Source organism: Platichthys flesus, chromosome 3 (assembly GCF_949316205.1).
Source record: "Platichthys flesus chromosome 3, fPlaFle2.1, whole genome shotgun sequence".
In the NCBI taxonomy this organism is placed as follows: Eukaryota; Metazoa; Chordata; class Actinopteri; order Pleuronectiformes; family Pleuronectidae; genus Platichthys; species Platichthys flesus.
The window spans coordinates 3,200,650-3,227,323 of NC_084947.1; the positions used below are offsets into that span (position 1 = coordinate 3,200,650).

The 26,674-nt window shown below is 42.1% G+C and overlaps 1 protein-coding gene across 2 annotated transcripts; it reads right to left on the bottom strand.

The window, feature by feature from the left end:
- Positions 1-970: 970 nt before the first annotated feature.
- LOC133937188 (phospholipid-transporting ATPase ID-like) lies at positions 971-26,242 on the bottom strand. Of its 2 annotated transcripts, none has more exons than XM_062381378.1 (28): positions 26,155-26,242; positions 18,568-18,697; positions 17,568-17,626; positions 15,361-15,474; positions 14,381-14,479; positions 13,405-13,466; positions 12,762-12,834; positions 12,435-12,505; positions 12,066-12,148; positions 11,813-11,971; positions 11,608-11,696; positions 10,717-10,910; positions 10,384-10,592; positions 9,939-9,982; positions 9,369-9,534; positions 8,908-9,096; positions 8,655-8,770; positions 8,385-8,549; positions 8,165-8,276; positions 7,877-7,982; positions 7,627-7,759; positions 7,058-7,241; positions 6,639-6,862; positions 6,302-6,385; positions 5,610-5,855; positions 5,390-5,528; positions 4,675-4,805; positions 971-4,356 (listed from the first exon to the last, which is right to left on the bottom strand). In XM_062381378.1, exons 2-28 carry the CDS (start codon positions 18,608-18,610, stop codon positions 4,027-4,029), a joined length of 3,624 nt encoding a protein of 1,207 aa, XP_062237362.1. In that variant the 5' UTR covers positions 18,611-18,697; positions 26,155-26,242; the 3' UTR covers positions 971-4,026. The 2 variants fall into 2 exon arrangements, with proteins under 2 accessions (XP_062237362.1, XP_062237363.1); XM_062381379.1 differs by lacking the exon at positions 26,155-26,242 and adding an exon at positions 18,811-18,944.
- Positions 26,243-26,674: the final 432 nt, after the last annotated feature.

Genomic DNA, 26,674 nt, shown 5'->3' on the forward strand with positions numbered 1-26,674 from the left:
TAAACACCATCATATTTATAAAGAAAAAACATCTCCAATTCCTGGCAAATATATTCTTTATTTGTAATTTTCAACAATATTCCAAGAGTCATTCATTGTCTTGATTCACATACCAATGTGCACTTTAAAACGTTTGATCCGGTTCATAAAGAAAATCCTACACAAAATCTTAGCATATTCAGGATTTTATTTTATTTTAATACAGATTAACTTCATTAATATTCTGAAATTCTTTGTTGTCCTGTCATATTTGCCAAGATACAGATGTTTTGAATGATGTAAACTATAAACTAACTTGTAAATACAGCAAATATTTATTTATTTTCAAGGAACAAATTATCAACTCCAATAAGCAACCATCCATCCATCTTCTCCATCATGTCCTTTTCTAAACCTGTTTATCCCCTGCAGGGCCTCCGAGGCTGGGACTCGCCCTGGGACAGAGACAGGTCACACCCTGGATGATTTACTGAAAAACAAACTTCACAAATTAGAGCAGGAGGCCCCAGCTGACCCTTGACCCCCTGGAACTCATTGTGATTGTGGTTTGTATTGTACCTGCTCAGTCAAGGCAAAGTTTCCATGTGGCTCTTCAGACGTCAAACTGTAAAGATATGACATGTTTCAGATGCTGGAGAGGGACTCAACTTGATGTTATGAGAGTTGAGGGTTGTTATTGTTTGAAAGGTCGTTGCATTCACTCGCATCAATAACGATCACAACATGTGCTGCTCGACATAATAATAACAATCTGCTGTGGTTGTGTTTGAGCTCAGTGAGATTCTTTCAGCGTTACACACTGATTAAAACCATCAGGCTGGTGGGGGTGTGTTTTGTGCTGAGTATATTGCATCACCTGCTGGTGAAAAGAGAAACTGCAAACATATGAAACAATGTGACGTCAATCAAATGAACAGAGGTTAAGTTTTACAGATTAAAATCATTCATTTGAATTAATGTCACAGACAGCCATGTGTTGTTTCTCTTTATTGCGATAACAACTTTTAAAGTACAAAATTATACAAAATGATTATTAGGTAGAGAAGTTGAAAAATCTCATTTCTTAAACTGTTACAGTTTCAGTCTTCAGGACAAAAATAATACAACAAAAATTATTGTTATATATTGAATATCATTGAATATCATAGTTATTTTATGATTTATTTTGGAAAGTACCACAGTGATGCTGGGGGGGGGCTTATTTCAGCAACTCTGACACATGAGATCATTGTCATCTTGCTCATTATGTTTTTACAATTGTGTTTAAAAATACTGAACAGGCTCCACATGACTCGGTGGCAGGATGAGCCAAGAAAGAACTTATTGAAATTTAGAGGCAGGCGGGGTTAGAGGTGATTTGGACATTGTCACTGATTTCCCTGGGAATAATTCATAAATCATGATGAAAACAATCAGACATGTTCAGAGGACTGATATCAATGAGTATGTGTAATTTGGTGCAACTTGATTTGACTGTTGAGGCTCAGTGGAGGTATGAGCTCGTCTGGGTGACATTATAGTTTGGAAATATTTTACTAATCAACAGAAAAACCAAACTCATGACTGACACACTCATTTGCATATTTGTCTGCTGGTTGCAAAAACTAGCAACAGTTTTTACAAAAGATGCTACAACATGAATTTCCTATGCATATTTAAACTCTGAAATATTTCCCATGAAGAACACTTTACATTACAAAATGAAAGGAGCTGTCTTTGGTGTGAACCAGCTTCACATGCACTGAACTCCAGCATCCGATTCTTTAACAGTTGAGAGCTAACAGTGACACACAAATTATTAAACAGAATATCCAGGGTTTGGGTGATGACATTAAATTCTGGATCAGAACTGACAGATATTCAGATAAAAACACTGAACCTGCTCCAACAGGCTGCTGCAATGATTTCCTCTGAACTGTGAGTGAATAAAACCAGAAGTTGAATATATACGGAAACAATGAGGCCCACAGGAAAATAAAAACATGTGGGCAAATATCAAATATTCTTCAATGATTGAACCAATTCCATTTGGACTCTTACAGAAACCTCAACACATCACGTAATAAATTAAAGACTCACATGTCCAGCTGCTGAGATAAAAACACTGACCGTTTACAATAATGTTTCCTAACATACAATCATCACTTAACCTTGACTGTGACATACAAGGATTTTTCATTTACTTATTTTCTGTTATACATTCTTGACATTCTTGTCATTATTGTTTCCAAGTAAGGAAAATAATACCTTTACTTTTAAATTTAAGGCAGCTTCTATGTTTTTTTTGTTTTGCATTACATTCTGAAGTCTGCACTGCAGATGAGTGACTACACAGCCAGTTCACCTCTCTGCTGTTTATTTCAAAATGTGAATTGTTCTTTTCTAGTTTCAAACATTTGCAGGCAAAATCAAACCTAGAGACTAAAAGCTGCTGAGGCAGAAACTCAAGGTGCATTGGAGGAACACTCTGGTGCAGGTTCTGAACGACAGTAATTGGTCCTTGAGACTTCTTTTACAAACTGCACTGCAGAAGATACTTTAATCAAATACAGTCTTTACGGGTAGTTTATGGGATAAATACTGGCTCTATAAAGTGTTTAAATATAAATACATGGATCAGAAATCTAATTTAGAGGCTGTGGGGGTGTAATAGTCCCTCTTAAAAACATCTGTCTGCAGGGGTTTGAATTATTGAGCAGAAATGTTTTTCACTTGGCGACGGAGAATCTCTATAAAATAGATTTATATTAAGAGCTGATTAACTTGGCATACAATGGAGTATTAAGGCCATATTGATGAAGAAGTTGTAATATTACAACAAAAGTCATAATTTAATTATTTAAAAAAGCTATAATATTAAGATAATAAAGAAAACATGATAAAAAGCAAGAAGAACCTGTACTCGCTGGAGTTTCACCTCTTTGAATATCACCCAGGTGTAACTGACGACAACCTCACGGTCAACAGCTACCACACATTTCCTCCTCCATTAGAGAATTTTGAATTGAACTGTGCCTAAAATTATTATTTTAATTTCATAAAATTGTGATTTCAGTTTTTTTCGGTTTAAGTGGCATAATAGTCCCTTATAATTTAGTTTTTTTTAGGCTCCACCATAACCACTTCAAGCTGAAGATTTTCAAGCTAAATTCCCTTGTCTGTTGCAGTAATACTGGCTTTTTTTCGCTTGAATAAATGCTTAAAATCTTAAGTATGTATCATTACACGGTGGCACTGATGCTACATAATTATAATTTAAAAACCCCATGTTTTTAAATTATAGTAATTCAAACTCTTCTGCCATGCAGGTATGTTTCATCTTCACAAATTCCTTCTTTACGTTTCATAAAATTCTTCCAGCTCTGAGAAGAAGTGAAACAAAAAACACGGTTTGAATAAAAGTCCTAAAAACTGTCCTTCACAAGCCAGATGGTCCCGATACGCTGGAGCTGAAACCTGCTGCCACGGAGAAAAACAACCTTTATAACCTTTTGGACATTTGGTTATTATCTGGCAAAGTGCTGACTGCTCATTCGGCTTCCAGAGCTTTAAGAAAAGACACTTAAGGTATAAAGATGAACGTGTCCCCTTCCACATGGCTCTGCTGGTTATTCCCTGTTTCTGAAGCCCGGCTGTGGATCTGGACTCTCCTGGTTAGCAAAGGCTGAGGAGTCTGTAAACATCTGTACACATGTGTCTAGTGTCATTTCACATCTGTCTCTCACCTGCAGGAGACGTGTTTGACATGAACATGCGTGATCCATCAGAGGAGGCTACACATGTTCCTGCAGTTCCTTTACACAAAATAAAAGCCAGCTTGTTATTTTACAAAATAAAAATGTTCAGAGCAGAAGCTTCTCAAGCCGTGTCGGTGTAGATGAGATGGACTTTGGAAAATCCTCAACATGAACTTCTCTGGAAAAGTCTGAGCGAGTTCTTCATGGTAACCAAAGTAGAAAAGTGAGATTAAACACTTCTGACATTCACATGGTCCAGTTCCTGCTCCCAGATGTTCTCCCCTGTCTGTCAGAGGGCGGGGTCTCTGATCGTTTTGTACATCTGGAGAGACGTCACCTCCACATCCTGGACCTTGACATTCTGGGGACGTCCCGTCGGGCTGTATCCGGCCGACCGTCCCATCGGACTGAAGCCCATGGTGGTGCGACCCGTGTTTGCTAAACCCGAAGATCCCGAGACAGCCGGACGCCGCAGGAAGCGTCTGGATGTCACCAGCTCCCCGTAGCCCTGCGCGTGCGAGAAGGCGTAGCCTGAGCGGCGGGTGCTGGTGCGGCGGATGCGGGTGCGGCGAGGAGGAGGTGGAAGGGTCGCTTTGGTTTGTCTCACCTTGTACATCACCTGAAAGTTTGGGCAGAAAACGACAGAATATTAGAGAGGCACACAGGGAGAAGAGCGGGTCGTCCACTAACCACAAGGTCGGTGGTTCAATGCCCGGCTGCAGATGCTTCTACATTTGCATGGTGCACCCCACCAATCACAAGGAGCTAAACCCAAGTGTGTTTCAGACAGAGGCTGAAGAGAGGAGCTGCAGCAGTGGACAATCAGAGCAAAGTGATGTGTTTTCTGAACATTAGAACATGAAAACCTTAAATGTCTCCTTTAAACTGCAGTTTCCATTACTTGGGGGCTTTCTTTAATCTGTAAATGGACTGGTACCTTGTCATTGATGGTGGGGCAGAGCTGAATCACCAGGAAGCGGAAGGTGATCACGGGGAGGACGCACAGAGTCGAGGTGAGGAGGATCGTCAGCCAAACGTTGGGCTGATTCAGAGAGTTACGGGATGTTCCTGGATACACACACACACACACACACACACACACACCAAACACACACACACACACACACACACACACACACACCAAACACACACACACGATTCTGTGTTTACACTCTGACCCATCCAACTTTAAACATGAATATTACAGTACCAAACATCAACAGGACATAAAGTTAAAATTTTTAGATTGAAGATTGAAAAGAACGGATGGATCACACTGAGGCATCACTGTTTATTTTGTCAACATAATTGTATTAAAATGCTACCAAAATAAAAAAATGTAAAATTACCAAACTTTAATAATTAATAAATCAGCAAGTCTAACAATTCATGAAAAAAGGACAAAGAGGCTGATGAAACATTTAGTGCCATGTTTCAGTATAGATGACAGTATATTTAAGCCAGTTCTCATTATGTTTTAGTTAAACCTCTGTGTACTCTCCTGTGGCAAACACAGTAAACATCTAGACTAGATTTAGATGCTGTATTTGTCAGTAAAATCCGGATTAACCTGATAAAACTATGAGCAACGCTTTTCTCAGGAAGCAGATAAAGTAAATGTTCAAACATTGAACCCAGCGTCTTCCACTCACCGATGAAGGGAAAAGCCGGTGGCAACATGAGAAACATGCCGTTACTGTACATGGTGAAGGTGACGCCAAAGTACATGACCAGGCTGCCCAGAACGAAGAAGGTGTTCACCGCCGTCCAGTAGGACATCTCCAGCCCCAGCTGCAGACGCACAGAGGAATCAGAGGCTTTTATCCGACGCCTGAGAAAAGTGCAGAAGATAAAATGATCCAAAAAACAAACCTGGATGCTGACGGCGAACAGCAGACACGTCTGGGTGAGGAGGGCGAAGGACTGGTAGTCGGCGACGTCCTTCCCATCGTCCCTCACCGTGTTGTGCATGGCGGCGTAGGGGATGAAGAAGAGCACCAGGGAGCTGTAGACGCTGTGCAGGGCGCACTTGAAGAAGGCCTTCTTGCTGAAGTAGAGGTTGAGTTGACCGGGGACGTAGAGCTGAGGGTGCTGGAAACTCCACACGTCGTTCACATCCTGACCAGCAGGGGGAGATAATGAGATTGGGTTTCTGTGTAGGCTGTCTATGGAATACCGCAGGACCTTTGGTGCACACAGGTCAAGGTCGCTGTGACCTCACACAGCATATTTTTAGCCTTGTGAACACAATATCTCGAGAACATTTTGATGGAATTTCTTACGATTTTCGGAGAATGTTCACCTGCACTCAAAGATTAACTGATTTGATTTTGGTGGTTAAAGATCTGAACGGAAACCAGTACAGTATGAAACTGCAGTATCGCAATTGTTATTGTTATTGTTATTTTAGATTCATGTTTATATTTGTCTAAATAATACTCATAAAACACCTTGAGCTCAAATGTACATGGAGGTGAAAATACAGAGATATAACATTTACATCCTTTTGGTTTTCAGGCACTAACACATAAACACACACACACACACAAACATGGGATTGTTACCTGATCAAACAGACTCATCCCCAGCACAGGTAGTGCTGTGTACACCAGGTTGTAAAGTGTTATAAACCACTCATCGTACACCGTCTGAGGAACAACCAAATAATCAGAGGAGAATATTTTAACAACTGGTTTAATCTTACTAACAAAACAAAGCTGGATTGACCTTATCCACATTTCTCTTTGGAAAATCATTTTGTAAAACCAGACAGCATTTGCTAAAACACCGTGGTGCACAGGTGTCTACACTATGTGAACATGCTAGTATAAAAAAAGGCAGTATACAAAAAAATATGACAATAAATAAATAAATAGCGTTTTTGTCTCTCCGTCCTCTCACCTGTGCCGAGAAGCCGCAGAAGAAGCCGTACCAGAAGTGGACGAAGGTGAAGGTGAAGTTCTTATAGAAGAAGTAGCGCAGGAACTTGCACATGCGCAGGTAGGACCAGCGGCCGTGCACCAGCAGGAGGCGCTGCAGGAAGCGGAACTGGGCGAAGGAGAAGTCGCTGGACAGCACCGCCTGCATCCCCTCCTGACCCGAGATGCCCACGCCGATGTGAGCGGCTGGGAAGAGAACAGGAAGGAAGGTCTTTTCACAACTGTCTGAGGAAACTTTATTTTGGTCTCCACCAGCTCCTGAGAAAAATGAGGTTATGTTTCCACCTTTAAACTGAGTGGAGGGAGATTCTGTGCTTTTAGTCCATTCTAAATAAATAAACATTTCCATCCAATGAAGCTCTCTGCTGCCCCCGCTGGTACCTTTGATCATGCTCACGTCGTTGGCTCCGTCTCCGATGGCCAGTGTCACCACCTGCTTGTACTTTTTGACCAACTCCACCACCTGAGCCTTCTGCAGAGGAGTCACCCTGCAGCAGATCACTGCTTTACACATGCACGCCGTGCGCAGGAACTCCAGCTGCATGCTGCGCTCCAGGGCGTACGCCTGAGGGACCACGGGAGAAGAAGAGGAGGAGCGTGATGATGAGGAGGGGATCACATGACTGCTGAACATTCTACAACTGTTTAATGTCTGCAACTGTAAATATCCACACAACTAAAGAAGAATGAAGATTTCTGTCAGATAAAATTATGCTAATGCTGATTTGATCAAAGATGGATTATAGTACTTTTGAAAACTTTACGATCATAATCTTGACTGATAAAGAAATATGATACATGTCTTTGCTTTAGCTGAAAATGGGATCACAGAATACAGTTAAGATGTCTGACAGACAAACATCAAAGTCTTCATCCCTTGAGGTTTTTACAAGCAAATCAAGTCACAAAGGAAAGTTACAGGATGCATGGTGATAGCAGAGGTTCTGTACCAGACTGTGGCCGTTGATGACCAGGCCGTGTTCTCCCTTCACCTCCTCATCCAACATCACTCCTTTCACCAGACTCGCTCCCGGCAGCAACACTGAATCCACTGAATCTGGTTTCATGGAGGTTCGGGCATTTCTGCACCGCAAGAAAATACAAACTGAGTGGATCCATGGAAACGCTTCAGAATCAGCTCGTGGCTCACATTATCATGGTCAGTCTGAGTTCCATTATTGTAATTTTGACAACACTGACCTCAGCTCCTCTCGGACGTCCTCTGGGGAGTTGCCGGAGACGGTGAAGATCTCGTTCATCTCCTCTCGAAGCAGGTTGCACGAGAAACCGATGTTTTCAGCCGTTTCTGCGACACAAATTAAAAACGTCAGCGAAACGGACAATAACCACAGTTCTGAAAATACTTGAAATACTAAAAACTATAGTTATTGACACAGGAAAAGAATCTCCTCATGTAAAAGGTTATATACAGTTCTATTATAATCCCAAATTGTATAAATGAAATTCTCATATTTGAAGTTATGTTACCTTGCTTGTCTCCGGTCAAAACCCATATTTTGATGTCGGCTTTGGAGAGTTGCTCAATAGTCTGAGGGACTCCGTCCTGTAACTTGTCTTCTATCGCTGTTGCTCCGAGCAGCTGGACACACATTCACACATCATCATCATCATCATCATCATCATCATCATCATCATCATCAAAAGCTTTATTTAACAGAAATCCAGTTGTGTGTGTTGGGCTCTCTACCAGCAGATCCTTCTCGATCTCCTCGTACAGCTGGTCCAGTTTGCCCTCCCGGTCGTCCATGGACGTGCTGGCCTCATGTTGGCGCTGTTTCCACTCGTTGAAATACTCCTCATCCAGATCCTTGTAGGCCAGCACCAGCGTCCGCAGACCCTCCCCTGCAAACTCCTGCAGATCAGGAAACAAAGCTTCACAGATCCAAACCTTTTATACTGAGGGAGATTGTGTATTTACTCTCACATTTTGAGAGAACACACTGACACACTTCCTTACGTTCAGCTGCTCTGTGGTGACTTCCATCAGTTTGCTGCAGGACTGATGCAGCCTCTCGTAGATGATCGTGTCGGCACCTTTACAGTAGAGAGAGAGTTTCCCCTCCGGACTCCGAACTGTGAACACGAGTACAAATAAAAACATTTATACAGGAGAACAAAGTGACCTCACCATCAGTTTGACTCAGAGGTAAAAAGTTTAAATGAGAAATCAAACTAAACAGGAGGATATTGATATGTATTCGATGTTCTACCTATGACGGACATCCTCTTGCGGACGTTGTTGAAATCCAGGATGGTCAGGAGCTCGTAGCTGCGCTGCCGTCCCATCTCCACGATGGTTACGCTGTCCGGCGTTCGTGAGCGGAACACGAATCCAAAGTTTCTGGCTGCCGTTACCAGAGCTCCCTCATCTGGAGACTGGGCCAGGTAGAGCAGCTCGCCTGCAGGGACACAAAAATTTGTTATCATTTGTCATGACTCTCCTTCATTTATTCAATTCTTTTCTTTAACTTAGTCTGAAGCTTTTTCAGTAAACAAAATTGCTGACACTTTAAAACCAAGGTTATTTAAATGCCAACTTTATTGATCCCTGAAGGAAACTAGATTTTATTACAGTTGCTCCAATCCGAAAACAGAAATACATACAAACCTAGATAATCATAATAAACACAAATATAAAAGAGGCAGAGGGAGGTCCTGGGTACCGACTCACCTTCCTTCTTCTCCTCAGCCATGACGGTGTGGCAGAGACTCAGCAGCCTGAAGAAGTCATGAACCTCCGGGTTCTCCAGCTTCACCGCCTCCACCAGCGCGTGGTCGTGGAACACGAAGCGGGGGTCGGCCAGAGGGTTGAAGGAGAAGTCCACCGTCTCCGTAAGCTGGAGAGACAACAGAAGACGTCTTTACTGTCTCCACCTCCCTACTTCTCCCTAATACAAGGGATCTGTAAGATTGAGAATAATGATCCACTTGAACCTCTTCCGAAGTAAAACATCTAATTTGATGTAATCCAGTGAAATGAATCTAGCTCTTATCAATGATTTCATGATTTTTATTATAAATCTGAGGAACAGAGTTGTTATCTGAGAGGAAAACTAACTAAATAATCTTATCTTAAACTGAAGCAGATATAGATATAAAGAATTAAAATGTTCGTGGATGAGTCTTTGTTCTACTGATGGTGGCTCCACATCAGCCAATCACAAGTGGGCGGCAGAACGAATGACAAACAACCTGATTCACTTCTCATAGTCAAGGTATTTACGTCACCAGTTTAACTCACCTCAGAAACTTCTAGTCTTTGTCCGGTGTAGTCGAACACGTCTCCTGCAAATAAGAAAAGAGTGATGAATCAACACTTTGTTTTTCTTTTCTTCTTCTAAGTCTGTTTACAAAGCACATTTGAGACCTTATTGCAAATACAAACAAAAAGAGGTATACTCAACCAAGTAGGAAGCATAAGAAAGAAGTAGTTGATGGACGGATGCATTTTAAGTCATTTTGAGCAATTTGTTAGACCACAACCACGAGGGGCCCAATAATATTCCCTGGGGAACTCCTAATTAAATTCATGCACCCAGATAAAATATTTAAAACCCCACTTAAGAGTGTTTACTCTCTCTTTAGCTATTTGTATTGGTGAGGAACCTATTTATCTCCAGTTTTCTGATGGGCTCAGAAACACAGAACTGGAAACCACCAAAGTAAACAAACATCTTGAATCTTACCGTAGGATTTGCCGTTGATGGAGCACTTGTTGAAAGTCATGATATTCTGAGTGAGCGTCCCCGTTTTGTCACTGAAGATGTACTTGATTTGACCCAGCTCCTCGTTCAGGGTGGTGGTCCGAGCCTCGGCGGGGGTGTCGCTGCGAGCGTAGTACATCTTCCTGTCCCAGTCAATGTAGAAGCTGTTCCCGAGCCGAATGATCTCCACACTGCCGAACAAGACGTGGACACAGGAACTGGTTAGAAGGAGAATCCCTCTGGAACGGCTTTCCACCAAAGCTCTGTACCTTGATACCTTAACTGCATCAACAGAAACTTCACTGGTGCTGTTACCTGACGTAGAGCGAGATGGGAACCACGGTGTTGAGGATGATGACGTAGGACCAGAAGGTGAGGAAGGCGGAGAAACCGGCATCGGTGCTCTTCTGCCTCGGCAGGAAGACCGTGAACTTGGAGCCCTCGTTCATCTCCCAGAACAAGTTTCCTATCGCCAGGATGGTGCACATGAAGGCCAGGAAGCCGAAAATCTGCAGGGAGAGGACGGAGAGGGAGAACTGGAGATGAAGATCATACAAACACATATTTCTAGAACTACAGTAAAAGTAAAAGATCAGTGAGAACCTGTTCTAATTTAAATTAAAAAATCTAAAATGTCTGGATGGAAACATTCATATCAATTCCATTCAATTTAATTCAAATAACTTTATTGTCCTCACCTGTGATACTTGAACGTTCCGTGGCCAATTCCAATTATACTGCACATACTTCAAATTGTACAAATATATAATTTTCTCCGAGTATTAATCATATTTTTTTTAATTGATTCCTATTTTATATATTTGCTCATGCACAAACACACCACAGCAAATTCTTTGAATGTGTTAACCTACTTAATTTATTTATCCATTATGAAATTCATATGTGTAAAAGCATCAGTGTTTATCTTCAACAATATACAACGTACAGCTTAAAACTGTAAAAGTACTAAATAAACAATAAATGGTCCAGATCTTGAGTGATCCAATTTATTTTCTAATTTAGTTTTAGTTTTCCATATTCCTGATATATTTTCAATTGATATTAGTTGGATAAATTCATAGTTTCTATGTCTTCCTCTCGGTGCTCTGGTTCACGGCCCAATCGATCTGTTTATTCCAAATAAACCACGATGCCTGAATGAACAGTAAGCAGCTTAATGGATGACATCATGTCCACCCGACTCACACAGAGGACGAGGACGTTCATCAGTCGATCGATGCTGGTCCTCTTGAACGTGCTCTTCCCACAGTTCTGCATCAGCTTCGTCTCTGGACCTGCGAGCGGAACGGAACCGAAGAAGAGACGAGTAAAGTCTCTCTACGTATTGTTTACAGTTTCTATTAGTTTCATTATTAGACCGAGTCCTTGTCCCTGAAACGTCCCCGCTCACCTCCGAACAGCACCAGCCCGAAGCACCACTCGGTGTTCCTCAGGGTGCAGCCTCGCAGCAGGATCTTCTCGTTGTCCAGCGAGTACTTCTGATCGGCGTAGGACAGCGTCCCCGTGAAGCGGTCCAGCCGATTGTTGGGGGCTTCACATCGCACCTCGCCTTCGGGTCGGGGAGAGGAGACGCAGCAGGTGTGAGAACGACAAACCCACGATTCCAGCTCACATGTGATAATTGTAAGTTTTTAAAATGATACCATTGAAGTCAGCCAGTTTTTCGATGTCGTCCCCCAGGTCTCCTGTGACGGGCAGAGCCTGCCTCACCTTCAGGTTGGTTTCTCTGAGGAAACGAAGAAGAGGAGGAAGAGGGGATGAAGACAAAATGGAAAAACATAAGTGAACAGTGATAAAAGGAAGAACAGAACAACACAATGAAAACGTGTGTTTACTTTCTCTAACATTGCTAGATTCAAGTTTTTGGGACATTTCTACTGATTTCATATATAATTCATGGATCTTGATGAGAAAAAGGAAAATCAGTCACATTTAGAGGATTTTGATCAATGAGTTTGTGTTACTATAATTACACACATATTGTAATTCCAACACAAAGAAGCCGGACTGACCCGTCGAGCTCTGCTGTCTCGATGTAAACCAGGTTGAGTGGTTCACTGCTGGAGAGCAACAGGAGGTCGGCCTGAAAGCAAACACAATGCCAGTTTGTTAGTCTCATGAACAAAACAAGCATCAAAGGCAAAGTGTGTGAAACTCTAAAAAACAGTGTAGTACATAAAATATCATTAATACAGTGATTTCTGACAATTATAACATTTCAATTTACATTCTAGAAAATACACAGATTAAGACGTAAACCGCCCTGAGTGGATTTTTTTTAAAGATCAATAAATTGCATATAAAATAAATGTAGAAGCTTTTATTTTGTAGTGACTCACGGTGACGAACTGGTTGTTTTCCAGCTTGATGATGTCGCCCACCTGCACGTCCATCCACTTCTCACTCCGCAGCCTGAGAGCAGGAACCAGACGTCAGGTAAATCACACTATTGTCTTTATTCCTTATGTTTGATGTGAACAGCAACTGAAGCTGCTGCAGGATTTGTATACGCTGCACTGCTGCCACGTGATTGGCTGACTGAGTAACTGCACGGTGAAGCAGGAGTACAGGTGTTCCTAATAAAGTGCTGATTTGTTTATGTATACTTGAATGGTTTAGTCCTGAATCTGTTTATTCCCTGTGTGTTAAATAATCTAAACTCTTTCCAGGAACGCCACAGGAAGCAGCTGCAGGATGGTGAGGAGCGCTTGTTTTGTATCCTGTTGACCTGAAGTCTGCTATCTGAGGTATTTAAGGTATGCTTGATTTGTATGGGACGGATGCTGTATATAGACGTAATGCCATTATTAAAAATGTAGAGAAGGTTCCCTGAGGGAAATTATGGCGTCCCCACAAATACACAAATACTTGGATGAATGCAGAATTTTATTAACACAATGTTCAGAATGTGTTAACAAGGAGATAACAGGGACAGGTGTATTACCCATGATTCAATGCACATAAATACACATATATACTTACTTTCTATCAATAAGAACTTGGGCTTTTCTGGTGTTGACTTGATTGTCGCTCCGGTGACGATTCTGCAAACAACAACACAAACACACACCTGTTGACTTCAGGGTCAGTGTTTGAATGTTTAACCCAGTGACCTCACCAAGGACACAGATGGTTACCGGAGGCCGTTCACCGCAACCGCTGCCCAAACAAAAACACTCTTGTTCTCCTCCTTGAGCTAATGGTTAACTCACTACATCACTTATTTCCTCCCGTTGGTTTGGCATCAGGTCACTGGATGCCACACACACACACGTACACACACACACACACACACACAAACACACACTTGTTGAAGCCAGAGTGAAACTCATTTTCCTCTCATTGTTTCAGAGGTAGGACAAAGTTTGTTTTGTCTGTTTTCCTCAGACAGTGATGAAAGAAAAACTGTTTGTCCATTAACTCAAAGAAAAACTCCCACTTAAGGTCGGCTGTGGGGTTGGGGGGGGTTTGGGGGGGGGGGGGGGGGCTTTTAAGAACTCCCAATGCCATAGTTTTAGTCATTTAACCAGAATTATATTGCAACATCTCCATATATCTGTTGAGCAACACTCCATAAAAACATGAATCAAGTCATTTGTTTTTCAGTCGGCTGACGTTGATCCACATCGACCTTAGTCTGACGTTCACCGGGCGATAAACGATTTGTGTGAAATAACAAAGTGTGTTTGACTGATAACACACAACGACGTGACAAAGGCAACTGAGAATGAGGTCACATGTTTTCCCTGCTGAGGACAGTGGGAACCGGTGATGTTAGGTAACAGCGTGTGTTTGCATAAGATTCACATGGCCAGGATATTGTTTTAATGATATGCAGCAGAGCCGGGAGTTGAACCCATCGTCACTGCAGTTCAGCTCGGGTTTAAATCCTCTGCTCATTATGTCAACTCCCACTGAAGCTGGAAAAAAAGAAGTCTTCAAGGTCAAATGTTCTTACGATGTCATCGGTGGCATCTTTGGCTGCCGTCACCGACAGCACGAGGACCAGAGGCACGACCGTGGTGAACCAGGACAGAGAGGAGATTTCAGGAATCACCTGAGGAACACACACACACACACACACACACACATACACACACACACAATAAGTTCTAGAACACTAATATGAAGATTATCAAATTGGTAGAGTCAATTTGTGAGGTCTGGTTCCTTCTCTCAGTTCCAGTTCCAGTTCCCAAAGTGCTGCTCATTTTGGGAACTGTTGGTTTTCTCTATATTTTAAAGTCTTGACCTATTATTTTATGATTTGGTGCTTAAAATTTTACTTAACTGAAATCCTTCTATTTTAGTTAATTCTTTTTTTGCCATGGATTTAAGTGCGATACAGATAAAAGTTTCCCTTCATTTGCAGCATATCTCAACTTATTTCCCCTCAATTTCACTGAAGTTTGTATTAAACCATAAAACATAGGAGGTATTTGTGTTGTTTTACTAAAAGTATAAGACCTGATGAGATTGTATAAGCAACTGGTAAACCTGATAAACTCTGATACATAACTAAATAGTAAAAAAGCATCTCTGGTGTCAATCTGCTGCAGAGCTCCAGTTCCCTCTGTGGTGCAACGTGACCGTTCACACGATGAAGCAACTTCCTGAGCGCTACATTAAACTTCCTCTTCGTTTGCACTTAATTCGCCCATTTCCTGTTCAGCAAGGCAGTGCCTCACTGTGAGAGCTGTGGGCGAGTGGTGTTGAGCCGCATGTACGTGTGACACAGATTCTCACTGATGGTTTCACATCATCGATATTTGAGATATTGTGAGTTAAAACGGTTTATGAGATGAGAAACACATTTTATAATTTATAATTTATGTGTCTCAAATACTAGAATACTGTCAAAAAAGCCTTTTTTTATGTTTTCATGAAATCTGCTCGACAGCTACTCTGTGTGTGTGCGTGTGCGTTTGTTTCGCTCACCTGGAGCACCAGCAGAAAAAGGAAGTAGGCGTTTGCGATCCTCTGGAATTGCTCGAACAGGTTGAGGGGCAGGAAGGTGAAGAAGTTGTACTTGCACGTCTTGATGGCGTTTGTCTGGCAGAAAGAGAAGGTACACACGAAATCTAATCAGACTGATGTCACAACAATACGACTTTCAAGATATTTAAGTCCCAAGTTCCATTGCTGTTCAGAGGAATCCTGTTTCCTTTGGGATCATGTTTGATTCTTTATAAGAGACAATCATGGGTTCAGACAAATATTTTCCAGTGGTTATTGGTTCATTGGAGATTCAGGGACACGTTGGCAGCAGACAGAACAAATACTGTAACTCAGAGACTTTCTCACGTAGAAATGGATCCAGGTTGTTTGACCCTGTAAGAAAGCTCTCACTCTGCTGGAGTGTCCTTGAGCAACAAGATCATCTGAGTAGAGCGCACACCTATGCCAGGGCCCAACAGTCCATACATTGGCGGTCGTAGCCCTTTGTTACCATTCTGCAGCCGGTTGAAGCCGACACCGCTAGGAAACCAAATCTAGATTCTACATTCACTAGATCTAGATTGGGGACCAACCCCCTCAAGATTCACACTTAATTCTCTAATCAACAAAAATGACACCAAATACTCAAATTCGAGTCCTTCGCTCGGTCCCAGGTGGATCTTATCAAGCGGAGGCTCCGGCCCGACGGCCCCTGAGTCACACGTCCCTGAGTCACTGGATCTCTTCACTTACAACAAACTGACGCCCACAGACTGAGGACAGCTGCAGATGTTTGGTTAGACGAGCAGCGAGGGACGGTCCACAGCCTCTCCTGGTGTTTTCCACTAGTTTTCTCCCCCTGGAGTTCTCAGAAGATTTCAAGAATTTTAACCAAATAAAATAAAAAAAATTGTGTCTTTACATGTGAACCTACAGTTTGTGTACATTTATGCATTAATGTAGAAAGTATACAGAAATATTTTGGATTTGCTTATTTATTATATAACGTGAAGCATTTTCACTTTTTCACAATTTTAACGTTTAATAAATTAAAAGGGGGAAACAAAATTTGTTTAAGTATTTGGTCATGTTGTGAGAGTATTTGGTAGTGCTGTTAGTGTTTGGTCCTGTTGTGAGTAATTGGTAATTTTGTGAGTAATTGGTAATTTTGTGAGTATTTGGTAATTTTGTGAGTATTTGGTCATGTTGTTTGTATTTGGTTGGGTTGCGAGTATTTGGTAGTGTTGTGAGTATTTGGTTGTGATGTGGGCATTTGGTCCTGTTGTGAGTATTTGGTCATTTTGTGAGTATTTGGTCATGTTGTTTGTATTTGGTCATGTTGTGAGTATTTGGTTGTGTTGTGAGTAATTGGTCATGTCGTGAGTATTTGGTTGTGTTGTGTGTATTTGGTCATGTTGTGAGTATTTGGTTGTTTTGTGAGTATTTGTTCATGAGACCTTGAGGTTAAAAAACTGTAAGAATTAGGAAGAAATACTCATTTACATGTTGAAATGTGTTCATGTATGTTTCACCTTGTACATAATGTGTATATTTGTGCTTAATAGTATACTAGTATACTGAAATATACTGTATATGTTCTTATCTTTATTTGGGAGTTTATGCAGTTACATGTATTGTTATTGTTTTTGAAAAATGACGAACGATTAATATTTAAATTTGAAATTCACAATATCAATTTGTCTGCAGAATAGTCTCATTGCGAAGTACCAACTTATTAACTTCTTTTTTGTTTATATCTCAGAAGTGTCCCTTCCTGGTCGCCTGCTGAACTCCTGCTGCTCTGTTGAACTCCGCTGCTCTTCAGTCTCGTGGAATCAAACATTCAAAACGTGCAGATACAAATACAGCCAGTCGGCCGTGCTTCTGTTCTTCTTCTTCCTGAGAAGTTAGTGACTCAGTAAGACAGAGGGTCGACCAGCAGCCACTGAGGACGTTGGCTGACGTCCAGTCTCCTGATAACCACTCAGCAGGAGGACACGCCCCAGCGGAGAGTTTCTCCAGTAAAACTGTTTTGACCAGAAGTTGCATTTCTTGGGCTGAGCCCTCTGTAACCCCCCCCCCCCCCCCCCACACACACACACACACACACACACTTTAGGAAGCAATACAACAGGATCTTAATTTGACGCTTGTGTGTCTGTGTGAGACGAGGACATGTGAACAGTAGACACAGTATTAGTACTTACTGCGTATCTAAAGGACAGGTTGTATTCTCTGTCGTTGGCTCGGAGCTTCCTCTCCAGCTCTGACGAGAAAAGAAAAATATTATTATTATTATTAATTTTTACCATATATTACGTTTTCTACTATGGCAGGTTTTATAGGACATAACCACACAGCCTTACCACATGTTACACTCATGTATTTGGTTGTGTTGTGGGTATTTGGTCGTGTTGTGAGTATTTGGTAGTGTTGTGAGTATTTGGTTGTTTTGTGAGTATATGGCTGTGAATATTTGGTAGTGTTGTGAGTATTTGGTAGTGTTGTGAATATTTGGTTGTGAGTATTTGGTAGTGAGTATTTGGTTGTGTTGTGAGTATTTGGCCATTTTGTGAGTATTTGGTCATGTTATGAGTATTTGGTTGTGTTGTGAGTATTTGGTCATTTTGTGAGTATGTGGTCATGTTATGAGAATTTGGTTGTGTTGTGAGTATTCGGTTGTGTTGTAGGTATTTGGCTGTGAGTATTTGATAGTGTTGTGAGTATTTGTGTGTGAGTATTTGGTCATGTTGTGAGAGTATTTGGTCATGTTGTGAGTATTTGGTTGTGTTGTGTGTATTTGGTAGTGTTGTGAGTATTTGTTTGTGAGTATTTGGTTATTTTGTGAGTATTTGGTCCTGTTGTGACTAATTGGTTGTGTTGTGGGTATTTGGTCATGTTATCTGTATTTGGTTGTTTTGTGAGTATTTAGTAGTGTTGTGAGTATTTGGTTGTGTTATGAGTATTTGGTTGTTTTGTGAGTATTTGGTCTTGAGTATTTGGTTGTGTTACAAGTATTTGTTCATGAGACCTTGAGGTGAGACTGTGTGTGTCAGCGTCTGTTTTCCACTCAAGCTTGTGTCAGACTTTAACAAAGTGCTGAAAGTAAAAAATTATCAAAGATGCAGTATTTACTGATTTTGATATCTCATACATATGACGTCATCTGATGATATTTGAAGAACTGAGGATCCAGCGAGGTCTTACCCGTCTCTTTCTTCCTGACACAGTCCAGACCAAAGAAAGACATCTTCTTCTCCTCCTCCTTCTCCTTCTTCTTCTTCTTCTCCTCCTTCTCCTGCTGCTGCTGCTGCTGCTATCTATCCAACATACCAGTCTGTGAGGAACCAGAGAAAGACGTTACACTGCAGCCGAGAAAAGCATGAATCTGAGTCGCCTCATATCTTCACTAGAGCGTATTAACACACACACACACAAACAAACACACACCTCACACTGTTCACTTGAAACTTCCCTTTTCCGCTGACTGAGAGATGAAACCTTCTTTCTGCTAATCTGAGAACGACTGCATGAGGTAATCACTCTCCAGAGGGACGAGCAGCTCACTGTACTTCAGCTAAAGCAGCTCTTGCAAAATACGTCTTATGTTAATGTCCAGATGGTGGAGACGTCTATAGGAAGAGTTTATGTGATTATATCAATAAGAAAAATGGTGAACATATGTTGAACATGCTGTACAGACAGAAACAGGGAGGACGAGGGGATGTTCGACCGTCCAGCTGTGAGCTTCATGTGTGTGTTTATGTTTGATGCATGTGTGTGTGTGTGTGTGAGTCCAGCTTGACTCCAGGTTTGCATCAGCCCTCCAGCCTCTTTACATTCTTCCCATGAAGGGCAGCATGACTCAGAGGGAGGATCCCCTTCTCCACCCATTCAGCCGTCACCCGACGGAGATCGAAAGCTGAACTCACTCTTCACAACAAGTTTGATTCAATTAGATTACCAAGCCCTGCTTTAATCTCTTCATCCCAAAACTGAAGAGATTAAAATGTCCTGAAAGACAGTTGTTTGCTGAGTGTTTTGATGTGTGAAAAGGTGTGTGTGTGTGTGTCTGTGTGTGTGTACTTAATGCAAAAAAATCCACGATCAAAAGAAATTCTAAAAAAACCCAATCCTGGAAATGGAGATTAATGAAGCGCAAATGTGGTAATAATGGAGGGAAAACATCTGTGTGTGTGTGTGTGTGCATGTGTGTGTGTTTGTGTGTGTGTGTGTGTAGGTGTTTGTGTGTGTGAGACAGGAAGAGGTTGGTGCTTAAAGTCCTGCCCCTCAGCGTTAGTTGCAGAGATGACATCAGCGTTGGAGCTTTAAATAACAACCACATGTGTTGTTGAAGAATCTGTGTTTTAACAGGAATACCTAGGCTCTAGAAAAAACACACACAGACACACACAGACACACACACACAGACACACACAAGCACATATCCACTCATTGTCAAAGTCTAAACACTAAGCAAACAGTCCACCTATTCATTGACTATAACACTAAATTAACCACCCTGTTAATTCTGCAGCCAAACACTGAGTCATGTGACCCGTCACAGAGGGACGTCTCTCCTCTGGAAAAAGTGAAATATCAACTCACTGCGTCCATCGTGAAGCTTTAACGAGACTTTAGCTCAGACTGTCAGAACGCTGCTGAGCCCAGACTGAATGAAGCCGTTCTCACACGTGCACTAAACGTCCAGACATTCTCCTGAGGTTTACCAGAGGGGCTGTAGGTGAGAACTTAAAATGTCCAAGTCAGTTGCTGTGGACATTTTCTCGGAACTTGTCCAGTAGGAAAACGTCTGGTGATTTCACAGCGAGTAAGTGTTGACGAGTTGATGACGACACACGGACACAAAACTGGAAGAGCACAAAAATCAAAAGACGCAGACGAAATTGCAAAAGTCCAGTTCCCAAGTTTTCTGGACACTATCTGTTCATGTCTGAAACGGCTCAGTGTCTTTCCTGAGAGAGTAAGAAACGTTCAGCAGGAGACAAACATCTGGGCCCTGACACTAAGCCTCAAGAGGAGAAGAACCTTTATTGATCCCAGAGACAATCCGATTTGACAAAGACTCAGAAAAAAAGCAGTCGTGCAAGAGGAGACACGCACACAGACACACACACACTCACAAACAAAGGTGTGTAACAGCATCCCAGTGTCACAGTCACCTGTGACTGGCTCCACAGGTCAGAGGTCACGCAGATGAATGGGTGTGTTGTCCGATCAGTGATCTCTGGTTTCCCAACTGAACAGAGCTCTACTCTCAAAAGAGAACGCTCCTCTGCAGCTGAAACAAAGAGCCTCTGAGTGCAGGTAGTGTGTGTGTGAGTGTAGATAGACTTGTGTGTCTATTAAATGGATGAGGCATTTTTGTGTTTTGCAGCTCCTTTACAAATGAGCTGCAGATAAAAGGATTAATCGATTGATGGATATTACTATTACCAACTGATCGAATAACCATTTCAAGAATAAAATAAATGAGCTGATGACGAAAATAATCAGTGGTCACGACTTCCTCAAAATATCACATGATTTACTGGAACATGTGATTTTATGTCTTGACGACATCAGGACCTAACAAACGTGGAATCACTGCTCTTATTAAAAGTCTCCTCATCCAACAGAGGGAGAAGGAAACAAAGAGCTCCGTGCTCACAGCAGTGGAACTGAGATCACAGTTTGACTTGAACAAGAGCACAAACTTCTTGATTCTACTGGAGGACGACAGGAGTTAATGCACAACACTTTCCACAGATCAGCCGATCAGACAAGAGCCTGGAGTTTCCTCTGTGTCTCTTTTGACCAATGAGGAGGCGAGACATGTTGAGAAATGCACAGAGGAGCAGGTCTGTGTATTTTTGTCACCAAACTGAGAGGCGAGGGTTTGAGGTCATAAACAGAGAAGCTCTTCATGGCTCTGAAACATCTCGAGCTCTGAGAATAAACAAAGAGCTTTCGGTAAACGTTAGGAGCTTCTCAGGTTACAACCATTATGAGGAATGGATTGGGATACAACAGTTCCCAGGGCAGGAAAACCTCCAGCGGTAGAGGAAGACACCAGACTGAATACATCCACTGCTGTCCTTCTTTAGAGTTGTTGTTTTGCATCTCTTTATGTTGTGTCTCTTTGTATCATACATCTCTTTTGAACTGTTTTGCGTCTCTTTGTATTCATGTAGAAACACCTTGGGTCTTTCTGCATCTTTTCAGGTCAGTTGTGGTGATTTTGTGTCTCTTTGTGAAGGGTTTGCATCCTCTAGCTGTTGTTTTGTGTCTCTTTCTTGTGGTCATTGTGCTCAATCAGGACTCTATAGCCTAGTTTCAGCTCCTCATTCCCACGACACGTGCCAGAAATAAACTAATAGACACTTCTGTGCGGCGTCATTTCGGCTCGTCATGCTGAGCTTTTTTTACCCCGCTGCTGATTGTGTCTCGAGCCCAGTGGATTACGCTGGAAGCCGAGTCGGTGACCAGGTCTTTCTACAGATGAGCCTTCAATCAGAGAGAACAGAGATTCCCAGATGCCTCCTGGAGGGATGAGACGGAGACAGTGAGTAAAGATGTGTAAACCAGCACAAAGCGTTGTCTCTGAAGGAAACAGGCCGCTGTCAAAACTGTTGTGTGGGTGTTTCTTCTTCCTTTTCTTTTTCTGGTGTTTTTGTTTTTGCGGTGACAGCCATCACTTAGGAGACGACTGCATCAAGTCACCACAAATGAAGCACGTGTACAACAGGTGCCAACACCAAAGTTGGTGCATGCAATAGCCAATACCACAAGTATGGGGGGTGTACCGGCCCTGTGAGTATGGAAACCTGCCTGAAAATTCACCATGAAGTTACAAAAACCCCTGAGGTGTTCATTTTAACTTTTGAAGAACAAATTGCAGAAACACAAACTCCTGGTTTGTGTTTTCAGGAGAACTCGGCCTGTGAGAGTCCAGCTGCTGGTGTTCTCTGCTGCACCTCTATCAGCAGGTACTCGTCTTATCAGACTCAGAGCTAATAATAGCTCTCATACACGCACAGTGTTTCAGAACCAACTGACCACTGTAAACATTACCAACAGAAAGACAAGCAGCCACAAAGGTCGTTCATCGATCAGTCGCTCGGCAGAACGATAATCTGTAACTATTTAGTAATTTATTGGAAAATGAAAAGAAGAAACAATATTTTAACTTTTGAGAAAATGAACCATCAATCTAATCAATCCATTACATTACATGTCATTTAGCTGACGCTTTTGCTGGGGTTCAGTATCTTGCAAAGGATACTTTGGCATGCAGATGGGGAAGAGTGGGGATTGAACCGGCAACCTTCTTGTTGGAGAACGCCCACTCTACCCCCTAGGCCACACCGCCCCAAAATAACCTGCAGATTAATCAATAAATGAAATAGTTGGTCAGTTGCAGTCGTAGCGGAGCAGAGGGACTAACTTCGTATTCTTCATCATTGGGTTGGACCGATAAAACCAGTCAGCTTCTGTCTGTGTGTCACACAGAACATCCTGTGTGGATACTGAAAACCTCTGATCATTGGCCAATTCAGTTAAAATTCCTGGAAGGGAGGAAGGGAGGAAGGGAGGGAGGGAGGAAGGGAGGGAGGAAGGGAGGAAAGCAGGAAGAGAGGAAGGAAACTATCGCACAGTAGCACAGAATAAAAACCCGCCTTCTAAATTTTGTGGGAAACTATTAATTAGATAATTTAGATTTTCAGTTTGGACAAAAGACATTGACATCAATCCTCCCTGATGTGTGAAAGCTGCTGCAGTTGATTAAGCAATATTAAGTTGACTTAATATTGTGTGTCTGTGTGATTTCAACAGAGGAACCTTCAGGTTTCAGCCCAGAGATCAGTGACGGAAACTCAGTGATTAGAGGAAGTTCTGCCCAATTTCACAACAACAGCTGACGTGACATTAATCAGTGAATTTAGATTTGCATTAAAACATAAAAAGTTGCTCATTTTGTCTAAACAACCTTTATTACCAGATTAAGATCGTTAGATATGAAGTTCACGAGCATCGCAACTCATATGACAACTATCTTTAGTCTCCCTGGAAATTATAACTTGTGGTTTCCAATGGATTGCTGATCATTTATAGGAGATAACCAGCTAACTGCTTGTGGTTTGGGTTTTGTGTTTGCGTGCCAGTGGCCTGTTCTGTTCCACACTGAACCACAGAGACCTTGTTGGTTTATTCCGCTAATTCAGAGCCTGAGCTAACGACCTCAATGACATGGAACTGATAAGCATCCACTTTTTACAGAGCAGCCACTGAAAAAGTTTCTCCTTTATTTAATTCACTAAAGTGTGTGAGTGTGTGTGTGTGTGTGTGTGTCTTCACTTCTTCCCACTATACACAAGAAGCCAAAATATCCGGGATGTGAACAGCAGAGTATTAATTGGAGGGTGGAGCTGATGTAGCGACCAATTGCATGTCAGTCTCAGCTGCCAATCATGATGTTTCACCCCATTTTTATAGTAAACTAAATAGACAAATTAAAAACTGAATAAACCTCAGTGTGATAAGAACTACAGAAAATGACAGCAACCATTTTCGAGAAATATTCATCTGACTTTATTAACCCCCACCGGGTCATCGAGATGCTTTGGCTTCACTTTTCGGGAGCTGTCATGTTGTCAATCTTTATATAGTTGGTCTAAGGTCAATAGCATCGGAACTTTATAAGATACAGTCACCAAACATTTAAGGTTTAGAAGATCCAGGAGGATTTATCAAGCAGGCAGCTGTGTGGCAGCCTCAATGGGGTCCTGACAACGGTTTGCTCATTTCCCACTTGTCAGATTTCCTTGTTCCTGTCACTCACATAATGTTCAATCCTCCACAGATTCAATGTTAATCCAACCGGCAACCAGGTTTAATCAACACACTAACAAAGGTTGTTTTCAATGTTTCTGTGAGTCACTGATTAATGTTTTTCTCAGAAGTTCCCTCTCTCATTACTCTCTGATTCACGACAAGAGCAGAGCAAATTAATCATAAAACCAAAAGTAGCGTCACACCTGGGATGATAACTTCCTGTGCAGGTTTAATTCCTTCTGGAACTTTAAAAAGTGAAGTGATTTGTGACTCAGACGCGTGTGTGATGCATGACGTGTGAGATGTTTACACAGACGTAAGCATCCGACCCCGTTACGACCTCTAACAGCTGACAGCAGACACAAGAAGAAAGTGAGAAGCAGTTATGACACAAGGACACAAAACAGGAGCTGCGCTTTGAGCAAGAGCCCAGAGCGTCGCACCGAAAAGGCCCGAACAATCGAACCTCTGAATTATTCACCTGACCTCTCAGGCCACAAAGCCACTCCTCCTCTCATCTTACCTGATAGCAACCTCACATTTTATTGACCTTCAACGCTTAATAATCTGCCCAATGTACCATAAAGACTCTCTGAGTGCTACTGTGGCAGACTCAGGGTCAGTCCAACAGCTAATCAACAAAAAGCTGAGACAGTGAGTTTGCTTTAAACTGATTTGTACGCAGGGTGGAAGTTGTTGATCGAAATCAAATTCAGCGAATTACCTCAGACTCATTCCAGATTTTATGAGTATCATCACCTGAAATTGTTTACGTGCTCTTAAGTTCAGAAAACACATAATGCACGGATACTGTCCGTTGCTGCAGCTCCTCTCTTCAGCCTCTGTCTCAAACACTGTTAGTGTTTCTCAGGTTCCTCAGACCTACAGACCAAATGTAGAGCGACCAGAAGAGGTGTTCTGGGTCTGGATCCAACTGAACCTCGGTTTGTTGGTTGTTTTTATTGTGAAACCACTTGTTTGAACTTGTGTTGAGTTTGAACTAGTGTTGAGTGCTGCGTCTGAAGATAGTGGGAGTAAAAAACCATAACGATATTACAGTGGAAACCAAAGTAACCAAATTAACTTCTCCATTCACACAGAAAGACTACTACCAACTGACAACACGCTGATGACAGACACACGTCTACAGACCAATGAATGTCAAGTATACAGACCACATAGGGGAAGACGACAGGATGTACGTGTCAGACAAGCTTCTTCAGTCTGCTGTCTAAAGTACACTATGAAACCAGAACTAACCAGATCACATATAGATAATGAAGTTTTAATTTTGAAAAGTTGTGATCTTGGGTCTGAAGATTGTGTTGGTATTTTAACATCTTTAAAATCTCCACTGTAGATAAACCAGGTGGGATGAACACAACGTTTTCTAACTTCACTCTGGATCATAGACTGCTTAAGAACACCGGTGCTCACAAACAGGAGAAGAGTGTTTTGCAGATGTGTTTGAGGAAGACTCCCTGAGCTTTAACACAAGGAAACCGGCCGGTTCAGCCCTGCTGCAGTTATCACTAATACAGCACATGAATAAGAACTTTAACCAACAACCATCAAAAAAATGTGATAGAGTAAAAACTTTGTCAAACACACAACAGAGGACTGTCGCTGCGGTTATCGTGGAAGTGGCGCTGATGAGAAGGAAGAAGGAAAGAAAGAAAGAAAGAAAGAGAGTGCAGATGAGAGTTCTTTCCTTCCTCAGAAACAGACTCGACCACCTTTTCTCTCCTTTTCTGTTATTTCCGTTACTTTCTCTGACTCCCTGAAGGGACGCGGCGACGAGGAAGCGAGGAGACAAGCGCTCACTGGCTTCCTGTTCGCCCTTTCTCCTCCATCCCCCTTTTTCTCCCCCCAAAAGTCAACCTCACCCTGTCAAACCCCCCTCCCACCTCCGCTCTCACACCCTTCCCTCCAAGGGCAGTGAAAAGCGCGTCTTCTTACCGTGCGTCCTGGCGCGGAGCTGTGCGTCCTGGCGCAGAAAGTCTCCAAACTCCGAAGACTAAACGAGGACTGGTGTTTTCCTCCTGGCCTCCCACCACCCCCTACTACTCCCCTCCCTCCCTCATGCTCTCCCCTCCTCTACTTTCTCCTCCCATCCTCCTCCTCTCTCTCTCTCTCTCTCTCTCTCTCTCTCTCTCTCTCTCTCTCTCTCTCTCTCTGTCTCTCAACCCACCTCCTTTGGTCCATTGGAAAATGTACTTATTTTATCTACAACTAATTTACCCAATTTCTCGTGACATATAACGCCAATTGTTGAACTCAAAAATCACCAACAACTTAAAGTTACACAGATTTGTTTGTAAACACACAAGTTTTCCTTTTGAGACATTTGAAATTTGACTTCGATGTTTACTTAAATGAAATCAAAATGTCCTGGAAATTAGTCGATTATTTGATTTTTTTATTCAAAATACAGTGAACAATGCCTGTAGAAACATAATAGTTCCTCGATAAAAATAAA